Source organism: Danio rerio, chromosome 5 (genome assembly GCF_049306965.1).
Source record: "Danio rerio strain Tuebingen ecotype United States chromosome 5, GRCz12tu, whole genome shotgun sequence".
Lineage (NCBI taxonomy): Eukaryota > Metazoa > Chordata > Actinopteri > Cypriniformes > Danionidae > Danio > Danio rerio.
Window position 1 is genome coordinate 14,534,635 of NC_133180.1, and position 13,419 is coordinate 14,548,053.

The window sequence follows — 13,419 nt, forward strand, 5'->3', positions numbered from 1 at the left end:
GACCTCCTCACCGTCTACATCCAGATCCGGCACGTTTTTTTAAAGGCGCGCTCAGTTTGTTTGCATGGAGCGGATGAAATGAGTACATTTATGTATTTTAAATAGGTTTATCCAACGTGGGGCGTTTATTAGCGTGGATTTGTTGGAGCACAGATTATTTATTCTGGATGTGTTTGCCCGCTGAATGATGCAGATGCGGATTAAAAGACGCGGGCAGTGCCTCCATCTGCCGGTGCTTACATGATATTACACAAAGCTGGTGTGTGGAAAAGCGTCACATGTATGTTCTTCTCTTCGTTCTTTACTAGGTGTTTAAAATTATTTTAAACGGGTTTTAAACATCTATAATAATCACATATTTTATTATATTTTATTTATATTCTGACCACCCTATAGCTAAATCTCTCCTTAATATCAGACACATAGAACTGCTAAGAAATTGTATGAGTCTGCCTCAGTAACCCATCACGTGCCCCCTTCTCTGCTCACTCTTGTACTTCTTCACTCAGAGCTCAGGTCACTGACAGTCCACACAGAATCTTTATCCTCTTCATATGGTGTATCCTGTAAATCTATAACTTTTAACTTGTCATGTTTGGTGCAAATGTCTCAGTGGTCACTTTTATTATAATAATTATTGAGTTTGGGAAAAGTCTGTCCTACTTAAGAGTGAAATTGCCTGTCAATTATGAACGTTTTACCACAGGTGGTGATTAGTATTTAGGTTAACATATGACCAGACGGAGGTCTTTGTGACGCTTTTCATATCTTTATTGTATGTTTTTTTGAGTTGAATATTTAAAGCGAAATGTGCAAAAATGTCATTGGTATCTCATAGCCAAGCGACCCCGTTGCAGCATCTCTGACACTTATATGTTGCAACGTACTTCTCTGGTCAGGTGTGCATCTCTAACTCTTTAATTTATCTATGAGTAATGGATGTTGTGTATTTACAATGTCATCCCTGCGTTGGCTTTCTGGTTGTTTTTTTATGTAATTGGCATTATTCAGTTTTATCTGTCAAATAAAAATGTTATAGATATATTTTGAATTTCACTGAAATTGTTATTACCAGCAAATTGTGGACACTTTTGTTGACCTTTAGTTTGATCCACACTGGCTGTAAAACACCAGAGGATCAAAAATAAAGAAGCAGATAGCACTTATTCGTAGGCCTTTAGCTTTCTGACCACTTTTGGCAAGTTGCATGGTAAAAGACTGGGTAGACCTTTTCTGTAACAGAGCAAGCAGTAGGCGGCCGAGTAAGAGTACAGTTGCCTACAAATCATCACGCTGGCGAGCCCAAATGGGAAAGGCATGTGAAATTGTCCACGCATGGACTCAGAAAGACAATTAGTCCCAAATGAAAGAATAACTGAAAGTATAGTGTATCTGAAATAATTAAATACACAAAATTACTAACTTTTGATGGATGTGATCCTTTACCAATTAGAAACACAGTCTAATGATCACTAGAAAATTGGAGTCAGATTAAACTCAGAGCTAGATATTAATAAATAGATTCTAATAAACAAGACAATTACTTTCATAAGTGCAAGAAAAAAGGCATTTAACCTTCAACCATGCTGGTAGTTTTGTCATTGAGCTAATAGATGGACTTTTACAAATTAAAGGGGACCTATTATGCTTCTTTTTACAAGACTTAAAATAAATGTCTCTGGTGTCTCCAAAGCGTGTTTCAGCTCAAAACTCAACACTAATATTGATTTATAACTGCCCCTTTCAGGCTTTGATCTAAATTGTCTTATTTTTGTCTTTAGCTTTAAATTCAAATGAGATTGTGCTCTTTTTAAAAGAGGGTGGGGCTACAAACGCCTATGTGTCAGCATAGGGGTAGATTCAAAAACAAGACTTATGTTGTATGCTAATGAGGGAGAGATCAACACTAATGGGCGGGGATTCCCCCTCTGAAGACTTAAGCCGCCTTTCCACTGCACACAACATTTGGACACGACTGTCGGAATACGCCCCCTTGTAGCAGCCGCACAGTATTTTCAGTGTTGTCGTGCACCACGAGGGAGAAGCTGATTCTCACGGTGTCCGAAATAAAGGAGGGCAAGAGCCTTTATTCTCTGTGCATTTACATAGTTTAATGGATGAATGAATACTAGAAACTCATAGACCGTTAAAATATTGGATGGATTGTGAAGACAACATTAAAAATATATAATTTTATTACTTTCTTACTTACATTTATGAACAGAAAAGTTTTTTTTACAATATAGACTTTTTAATAATAAAAAAAAAATACCAAATAAACTCCTATTTCTCATCTTGCGCGCATGGATCTGCTTGGACAACACTGGAATACATCATATCCGGTCGGCAGGTCGCATACGGTCTAGTCACAAGAGTTCAAATATTTCAACGGATCCGCAGCTCAATTCGGATCCGAATTTTCCGCATACGGAGATGATTGGAACTCAACGCAGCTCCCGGACTGCTCTCCATTGGAAATGAATGACTTCCGGTCTGTCGCTTGTCGTGTTCAGTGGAAAGGAGGAGGCTTTAAGCTGCGGTCACACTGGGCTTTTCCTCCCATAGACTTCCATTCATGCACACGCGAATGCGTCAGACCGGAACGCGGAGCCATGCTTCAAGTTTTGCAGGTTGCTGCGGTGCGATGTTCAAGCTTGGTGAACTCTGACCTGCGAAATCGCATCACTTGACTGCGTGAGAACAATCGAGGTTCAAAACATGACATCTCTGGACAGAAATTTAAAACATGGAGCAATCGCTCGCTTTTTAAAATGTTTAATAAGCTTGTTTAATCCCGCCCCTTTTCAAAGCGCCGCATGACAGAATATCGCATGCTCAAACTCTAATGTGACCGCAGCTTTACAAAGGCAGAATGTCAATCAAACACTGATTTGCAGACTCTTTTTATGAAGTGTGCTTAATTTATTACCATTAAATGCAGGCTATATTCAAAGACTGTTCCCACACAACTGTTTTAAACCTATTACAAAAGTGACTTTTGCATAATAGACTTCTTTTAAGAAACATTTTAAAAAGTTACAGGTAAATACTGTCAAATCGAGAAACTCCAGTGACAATGGTGGCAAAGTATAAATAAGACATTTAGTATGACTAATTTATTACATTAGTCATTAATTTGTATCTCGAGGCTGCACAGTCTATAAAAAACCATTCAATTATTTTTGTTCTAAAAATCCTTAGTTTTTTTGCATATAACTAATATTTTAGTGACAATTTCGATGGTCCTTTTGAGTATTAGTAGACTGTCTGCTTAGATCTGTTGATACTGCTTCTTCAACAGACATTTAAAGGACTATAAGAAACTTTGCAAGTACATGTCAATTTACACTAACCCTAACCCCAACCTAACAGTCTACTTATAATTTAATGAGAATTAGTTGGCATTGAGATGCAATGTCACTTAAATTCAACAAAATGAACATCAAAAAGTGTGATCAGTTTTTTTTTTAAATGTAAAGGTGTGACAGATTTTTTTTGTTGCGATGCTTACAAACGTTTTGACAAGTTGGCGGCTGTAAATCAATACGTTGGCCAGGGAGACCGCATTTCTATAGGTCACGTTAAGGTGGACCTCAAAATGAGAGGGATTTGGATCCTCATTTTTAACGTCAGGTAATTATAAAAAAATAAATTAATAAAAAAAAAAATACAAAAAGAGACTTCTTTATATTACTCCAATATGACTGTAGACACACTACACACAGTTTTGTCAAAGCAGCTTACAAAAGATGATTTTCATCATAGGTGCCCTTTAAATGTACAAAATTACCATTCATTCGCCTTTGGCTTAGTCCCCTATTTATTAGGGGTCACCAAAACGGAATGAACTGCCAACTATTCCGGAATATGTTTTACACAGCGGATGCCCTTCCAGCAACCAAGGTGTCATTGATTTCTATGCCTTTTAACCCGGCATTCATGTTTTGTAAAAAATGGTCAAAACGAGATTACGATAAATGTACAATTTATTTACAGTACACATGCAAACATAAAGCAGCTGCAAAGACTCAAACTAAAATTCATTTACATTTTCCTCACATATTCTAAAGGAGTTTACCCTTATAAAAAAAAATAAATAATACAACAAAATAAACCCTCATGGCAGCTCGGAAAAGTTAACCATCAGTCCTGTCATGCCTGACGTTTCATCGGTTTTCGTAATAGAGACAAACAGCACAACACAAATTTGATCTTAAAGGCACATATTGAAAAACATTAGTGATTAAAGGCACTAAACGTGACTAAAGTGCAGATCTGCATCTAGGATGGGAGTGAACTTGGGACCATGGTTTGGTCAGAGCCGACCTGAACGATGTACATGGGTACGACACACTGCACAGTCATGTTATTCAGATCGAGGTCTTCATCCGCTCCTGACGTCATTGTGACCAGAGGAGCGGTCAAACTCATAGTCTCAGACAGAAATGGACTGGACATTGAGTCCAGAGCCTGAGGAGGACACAAAGAGAGAATCAGTTCAGTTCCATTCAAGTTCATCTTTATAGCATTTTTCACAATATTTACTCTCCTAAAGCAGCTTTACAAGAGGTGTACATTATTACAATACAGTCAAAATCAAATAATTTAAAAGAAATACTCCACTTCTTACACTTTTTTTCTTTTTCTTTTTTTTAAAAAAAAAAACAGGCTATGTTTACAAGTACTCTAGAGTTAAACAGTTAAGTTTTACTATTTTTGAATCCACGTCTGGATCTGGTTGAAGCACTTTTAGCTTAGCATAAATCAGTTAATCAGATTCAGTGATGGCCTGTCCTACATGCAATAGGCGGTCACCTAGGGCAGTGGTTCCCAACCTTTTTTTAGCCTGAGACCCCCTTTTTCCCCAGAAAATATTGTAAGGCCCTCCTCCACATTTAATGATATGATCACTCATATAAGTTTGCAGTAATGATGACAAAAAAATGTTGTTTTCAAACAAACTATGTTTATTACTATATCAAGATATTTTTATGCACAAATAATAGCCCAATGTTTCCCAGAGATGGGTTGCAGCTGTGAGGGCATCCGCATGCGTAAAACATGTGCTGTGATGACCCCGGATTAATAAAGGGACTAAGCCAAAAAGAAAATGAATGAACGAATGAATGAATAATAATCTAATGTATTATAAAGCAAAACATCAGTAGTCCATTTGTAACTGAAAAATATTTAAACCCTTGGCCTTTAAATTGACCCTATTTGAAATTCAATAACAAAAATATCAAAAATATTGAAAAATAATGCCATACAAACTGAAGCTGTTTCTTTTCATATTTCTTTTCATATGACTCGCGGTGCGATCGCGGGCCGGGATTCATTGGAGCTAGTGTGTAACGCCGCTTGTGCGCGCAAGCTGCGCACCTCCATTGGAAACAACAAACTTGTGCAAACTCTAGAAATACAAGATATGCGAACAGCCGCTAAAAGGCCACTATCATTTGCAATCTCCATCAGTTGATCTTCTTGCACAGACATGCTGGATTCACCTGATTTGTTGACAAGTGGGTTGTGGATGTATTTCTTGGCAGTTTGCGGGTCCTTCACAGGGCCTTTTTCCCTTAGCAAAGAAACTTTCTAAAGAAAAGACGTCTGCTTCTTACTCATTTTGCTGATTGTGGGCACTCAAGTGACCGATAGGCAAGCGAGAGAAAACGGTAATTTTTCAAAATAAAATACTTTTCAAAATAAAAGATTGTTCAGACAGATAATAAATAAAAGGGAAATAATTAATCATTTCTTGTGAGGCACGGTACCAATTGATCCACGGTGGCTGATGACCCCAGAGCAAGGGAATAAAAAGAACTAAGGCAATATGATCATTATCCTAATTGTCCACTGCTAAGATTTTTTTAAAATATGACGCGACCCCCCACAAAGCTCGCTGAGGCCGCGACCCCCCTGTTGGGAACCGCTAACACAAACTCCACAAACACTCCTCTGATATTTACTGTTTACGCATGCACGAGGACAAGCACAGGTCTTTAAACCACAATCACTACGCAGTGTGCAATTCACAAACCCCATTAAAAACGCAATACAATTCACTTTCACATTTTATTAAAAGAACAGCTCTGTATAATTCATACATGACAAATAGCCGAAAACAATAATAAACACACAACAACAGTATAAATGAAAATGAATTGAAAATAATAGAAAAATACCCAGCAGCACCACACTCTGTTTTGCATAACCCAGCAAAATCAAGCTCAAAGTATGTTCTGCTATGCATAATACAAAATTTAGTAGTGTCGTATAAGGACTTGTTTTAATAAATGCAATGATGCCCATAATCACAAAAATACTTGTGTAATATGCAAAACAGGGCGAAGCAGTGGCGCAGTAGGTACACACGAGTTTGATTGTCGACCGAAGGGGATCTTTTTCCTTAAGTTTTTGTTTTGTTTGGGAAATCCACTACCCCCAACACATTCGTTTTTCCGTTTATTACTCTTATGTTGTTTTTTCCCTAGACTTGAAGTGTAGTATCCATTCTATTCTATTCTATTCTATTCTATTCTATTCTATTCTATTCTATTCTATTCTATTCTATTCTATTCTATTCAAATATGAGTGTAGTGTTTTTCACAACATACTGTCAGGTTGGTGCATTTAATGCATGTTAAAACACTGTTTTGTTGTAATAAAAGTTAACTGTAAATTAAAGTGAACTCACATCCTCCATGTTCCAGAGATCAGAGCAGTCAGGGTTTATGCTTGGGTAGTTGATTCCAGTCTCCAGGAATACATTAGCATTCTCATTACCCTGCCAATCAATTAATCAATGATGGCAAATCATTTGTATTCATCTATTTTTTATTTTTAAAAGTTAAGTAGGACTTTGAAGTCGTACTGCATATAACAAGGATTTTGGACCAAAAGTCTTGTGTTTTGTGTCTCACCTTGTCAGAGGTGTGATTGAGGACTGCTGAGAGGAGCCGGATGTATTCAGTTGCAGCCTTCAGCATGTCCACTTTACTTGGCTTTCGATCTCGAGGCATCACCGGCACAATACGCCGCAGATACGAGAACATGCTGTTCAGGCTCCTCACCTACATGCAGGACAGCAGATGATGACACCAAGATGCAACATTTCAGTATATAAGTATATAAAGTTGAGCACCTGCTTGCTATCATTGCCTTGAATTATACTGGCAGAACAACAGCATTTCACTTTAATTGAACAGTAATCTAAGAACTTGCTTCATTTACTCCCATCATTTCAAACCTATTTCTAGATTAGCTTCTTTCACAAAATGTGCGATGTATTGACAAACACAGAAATGGGATATACAGAGCCTGGCATTACAGTAAATGACGATCTATAGACTAATTAAAGTGAATGTGAGAAGTCACCTTTATTATCCATAGAGCTTTATACAATGCATCAGATCAACAATAGCCCCTTTCACACAGTGATACCGGTAAATATCCGGAAAATTTCCGGAACGACTTTACCGGTATATTGAAAAAAGCGCTGTTCACACAGGCGAGGACGTTACGGAAATTTTCCGGAAAAGAGCATTCACACATCCATTCCAAAATACCGGTAAATTCTGAAATCATTCAACACAAATGAGCTTCAAACGGCTGCGCTTGTATTTGTAAACATTTGACTAAATTACAAACTCTGTGGATGATCAATATTGTGAACAACTTTCTCAGGATCACTTTCGCATGTCGAGATGTTCATAATATGTGCGTGTGCAGGCGCTCACAGGCTGTTTCACAGGCACACGAACGTAAACAAACAACGGCTTATCATAAGCATCTCATCGATGATTATTTACACAGTTGGCATTAAGAAGAACATATAAACGTGATCTGACTAACTTCTAGCAGCTAAATGTGTCTGGAAAAATATTCAAAGGCTTTTATTCTCACAAACCGCGCGGACGTAAATGCGTCTGACTGTTGTGATTGGCTAAAGCTGACGTCTCACGTCAGCACGTTCTAGACGTGCACGCGCTTATTACGGGAATCTTTCTTCTGCATTCACACAGCGCAGCATTCCGGCAAATTGCCGGTAATGTTACAACTTCTCTTTCCAGAAAATAGCCAGAACGAATTTACCGGTATTTTCAAAAAGGACCTGTTCACACATACAACCTTTCTGGAAAATTGCCGACAATTTTCCGGAAAGGTCTGTATGTGTGAAAGGGGCTAATGTCAGGTAGTCTCTGCAATTACACATTTTTGAAAGTAGTTTCTATAATTGAGAATTTGAGTAACTTGAGTAAGAGGATTCATTTTCATTCCATTTAATCCCCACAACTATATTTATATAGATAGATAGAGAGAGAGAGATAGACAGAGAGATAGAGAGATAGATTGAGATGAAAAAGAGAGAGAAAGATAGATCATGTTTGTTTAAGAAAAGAAAAAGGCTTTTTTCCCCACTTTGTACGTTTAAAAAAAATATTGAGCATGATAAAAAAAAAAAAAAACATTAACTATTTTATTGATCTATACCTTCAAATGAAAAATGAACTTCATGTTCTGTAAAAACTATAATTACACCACAACTGAAAACTCTGCACTGTTGTTTTGTAGAGTCCAGCATCACACTAAATGACCATCGCAGACTAATTAAAACGAGTGAGTCACAATGCATCAGGTCATCCATGAGAAAGTCAGCGAGACTTTAATTATACATTTCAAAAAGTAATCATCATAATGGCAAATTGTATATTTGGAAGCCTCCTGAGAGCTTTCTTTCAGGATTTACAATAGAAAAACAAAATTATCCATTTAGCTTAAAACGTCTATGCTTATAAGACAGACTTAAAAACTGCCATTTGAACATTTATTTTCCGTCAAAGCCAGTTATTAAATGTGCATTTACTGGAGGAAATGCCAGTGTAGTCAGAGAAAACAAAGACAGAGCTTCAGTTAAAGCAGGATTATGATACAAATTCTATCCACATGACTTTGGAATAGCAAATATTTTCAGTTTTCATATATTCTTACAGAAAAACTAGGATAACAAAATGACTGACTTACATCTCAATACTTCTTATGATTATATACTAGCTGTTTTCCTCATTCGTTGGTTTGGACAAATTCATGTTTAAATAATAAACAAAAAATAATAAAAAAAATGTTAACCACTTCTGTTACATTTGCAATATTTATTTTTTTAAATACTTTTATTTATTTATTTGTTTATTTAAATTTATTAATTTTATTTTTCTTATTCTGTAACCCATGAAGAACTTTCATATAAATGCTGAAAATTTAAATTTTCCATATTTCACCCAAATCTGTGTTGAAACAACCAAGCATTTTAAAGAATATAAATTAATAAAGACACTTTACAGTTTATTGTGAAAATGATTATTCCTCATTTATATACATAAGTAGTGATGCACGGTTTTACAATAAATTAATAAACTGGTTCATGTTTTAAATTTTGGTCTGATGTTGACTATTTAATATTAGCCCAAAGACTTGAATTAAATGCATTAAAATATGAACAAATGAATAAATGAAAATAACAAAATATATATAAAAAAATATAAAATTTATAATAAAAAAATCATACACATACTAACATTTTTTTCCAAAAGTTGTCACTTAGTGCCTTTTTCAAAACAAAATAAATCCATTTGCTGAAAAAAAAAAAAACCTCAAAAACTGAGGAAAATAAACATGCGTTATATATGTGACCAAAAAAATATTGCTACTTTGCATACAACATACTTTGTAGAAATTCTGTGAATTAAACTGCATAACCCCCTAAAAATAATACAAATCTAAAGAAAGGTAGCTCACTATAGAACAAAAATGATTGATTTTATTTCATACATTTATGAGGAAAAGTTTTGTTGTGCATGAGCACGCATTTTATATTAAATTTAATGCAAATGTGACAGGACTGAAACATGGGAACAATTGTAAAATTAATAAATTTAACAAGTATATACTAGAAGTATATATTTTTAATCAACTGACATGAATGAGAACAACCTAAACTTGCTATTTCTGAAGTTGTTTTCCTAAATAACAGTTTTTAGAATAACAAAACTTTTAAAGCTGTAAGTTTAATTGGGCCGAGGACAAGGACAAGGACAGGGTTTGTACATTAGTAGTGTTTTTAATAAAAAAAATTTTTTATCTGAGAACCAAAGTGAATGACAAATTCCTTTACAGAACAACTCACAGAAATTAACCATCAGGCCATTTTAGATATTTTTTGGGGGGATGAAATATATTTACTGAATTTATGTTTTTATATCAGAAACAGACAATGTACATTGCTGATAGAATGTCTTTCTTGAATGTTTTTCAGTATACCTACATGCCTCTATACAGCACACATATTGGCTCATGAATATTTCCTGCTTGTCATCAAACTATTTCACAATTGTTACAAGGGCCAATTCAATCTTATCTATATGTTAAAACAGCCATCATAACATTATTTATCAATATGTGGCTCTTTTTGGATTCTCGAAAGCTGTGGAAATTAAAAATGTAAAACAGGAAATACGCAGGGACCATTGTTTTCGTTTACATCCGTCAAAAAGGTCTATAACTGTCTGTACTTTGTTCTGTTTCTTTATTATTTGTGATGTGATTGTGTGCCTAGAATTTAAAATGTTATGGAAATAAAGCATTCTCAATATAGTTCTTAAACTGTATGTTTTTGATTTATACAGCCATCATTATAAAATTAATTGTAGTACTAGTAATAATAGCAATAGTAATACCAGAATGGATAAACATTTAATAATAATAAAATAAAWTTATATATATATATATATATATATATATATATATATATATATATATATATATATATATATATATATATATATATATATATATATATATATATATATATATATATATATATCAATGCATTGAGTTAAAATAACCTATGGTTGGGAAGGTGCTATAACAGAAATGCTCAAACTAGGCATCTAGCGGGCCAAATCAATTAACCTTTGATTTGGCCTGCCATTCCATCTGAGAAGAGAGGGAGAATGATGGAGATGGTTTAGATAATGTCAATTCGAAATTATTGTAACCCTTTGTTTGTTATATTGTTAAAAGCTAACTGAAATTAAATGGGTCATGTCATATGTCATGGATGTAAATTACTCAGATTTTGTTTAAATTACATACTGTCACCTGACAATGCAGAGACTTTGGTGAGCAAATCCAGTCAAAGGCAGACTCTGCTTGACTAGAGTATTCAGCATTGAACTTCACTGTGTTAGAGATAGGATTGTTTATGTTTTAAACGTTATACTGCATAATATAATACAATCTAAAGTAATATTTTTCCAATTTATTTATTAAAAATATGACATTAATTAGGAAATTACCCATGGCAACTTTAATATAAAACAGTTTGGTATATTATCTTCGGCCCACGGCTCTCCATGATATTTGGTATTTGGCCCTTCATACGAAAATGTTTGGGCACCCCTGCGCTATAACAGGCCTGTAGCCAGCCTAATGAAAGGGGGGATTCCTTTTTCTCAAAAAGTGAACCTTTTTGGTTATTTACCTCATTTTCTATTTAATTATCAGATTTAAATGCTCCATTTAGAGACATTTTAAACATTGTTTTTAGCTGGATTAGCTAGTTGGATGGTCATCATACTTTTTAATGTACCAAAAATATTTCCTAAATATTTAGAATAAAGAAACAGGACAAAAATTATTTTTAAAATACTAATTTATCACATCATATATCACTAGAAAAAAAGTTCTAACTGTAGCCTATTGTAATGTATTAGGCAAATAACTAACTGGCCAGCACAATTAACTTTCCTCAGTCAGAACTTGGCCATTTGAATGATAAGAAGTTAAAACATAATAATAATAATAATAATAACAATTTAGAGCTTCACAATTTTTCTAGACACTCTTGTGCTTTCTTATTGGTCATGTTTTCTTTCAAGAATAAGCTTCACTATTTAGAATAAAATGACTTTTATCCATTTTAAATGATGTTTTCTCCATATAAAAACAATACAGTAGTGTAAGATGACTTCTACTATGTCAGATGTTTTCTTGCACAACTGGATGCTGGACTCATTAAAAAATAATGTTTGTATTGGCCAAAACTGATTAACTGAAATCACACTAGGATCACCGACAGGTCATTTCTTACTATTTATGATAGCATAGCCGTCAAAATAGAACAAATGAGCTCATGTATGGGACAAACTCTGGATCTTTGTCAGAGAGGGGTGGGTCTTCCGAACCACCCAACCCCCCTGGCTAGGGGCCTGTATAACAACCTATTTGGGTTATATGGTATTTTTAACTTAACTATTTAAACTGAGTACTGTAAAAAATAAAACTACATTAAAAAAACTTAGAGTTTCACTATTTTTGTAAATACAGGCTGACATGTACATGGGATTGCTCATTTGTTGTACATTATTTACCCCTAAAGGATTCATATTATAATTTAGTTCTTCATTGACAGCATTTGTAGCCTTATTTTTGGCAGTGAATGCAAACCTGTGGCTCGAAATTGGCCAAAAGAGGGCAGCAAAAAGCCAAAAAAGGTTATGAGAGAATGAATGAATAAATAAAGCGGCTTCTTGTCGTGAACTTTGTCAACGCTCACTCACCCGCAGCCTCTCCTTCGCGTTTGCGAGCTGTCGCCTCTTCACAGCTTTATCTCGGTCCTCCGTGTCGATGTACTGGCCGTCATCCAAACGCACGAATTTACCGATATTGACGTGAACGGGGAGGGAAGGTTCAGCACTTTCACGCAGTAAAACATCCCCCATGAGCTCTCTCTCCGGGACCTTCATGAGTCCCACTATGGCTCTGAACTTTTTGCCGGTCATTTCACACGACATTGCTTTCAAAATACTAACTTAAATGAGATAACAGGGCACAGTTAGTGAAGTGACAACATTTTAAATGTTCATACTTTAAAAACTATTGGTCTAAGGGGAGACCAGTCGACTTGAATATAAACGTTGTTAATTGAAACGAATAGCACCTGTGCGCGAATCTCCACCCACCCTTTCTCACGGGACCACCTGTGGTATTAAAGCGCCATATCATGTTTCAGCGCTAGATGGCAGTGTGTGGTAATTATATACCTGTAGTGTGCCTGTGCTGTATGGCAAGCCCTTTTGACTTTTATTCATCCGCGCAAGATGTGAATTCTTAGTGATTTCAACAATTCAGTGAGTAAACATGCTAGTTCTTCATTTCAGCCATTAATTTTTACATTTCTGCTTGTCAACATGTCAATTCTAAATATCAATACTGATGCCATCACTCGCAAAAACAGTAGGGGAGAGTAGGGCACAAAGTAACACATTTTGGTTTTGACCAAATAATGAACAAAATAATGGGGTTAGACAAACTATATTGCTCTACCAACAACACACAAGCCTCTCTTACAAATGAGCACTG

At 35.3% G+C, this 13,419-nt stretch overlaps 1 protein-coding gene across 1 annotated transcript; it reads right to left on the minus strand.

The window, feature by feature from the left end:
• Positions 1 to 3,968: 3,968 nt before the first annotated feature.
• On the minus strand, positions 3,969 to 12,997 carry figla (folliculogenesis specific bHLH transcription factor). The gene is given in 4 exon segments (NM_198919.2): positions 3,969 to 4,470; positions 6,698 to 6,787; positions 6,924 to 7,073; positions 12,618 to 12,997. Coding segments are annotated over 4 exon segments (663 nt in total). The 5' UTR covers positions 12,852 to 12,997; the 3' UTR covers positions 3,969 to 4,281.
• Positions 12,998 to 13,419: the final 422 nt, after the last annotated feature.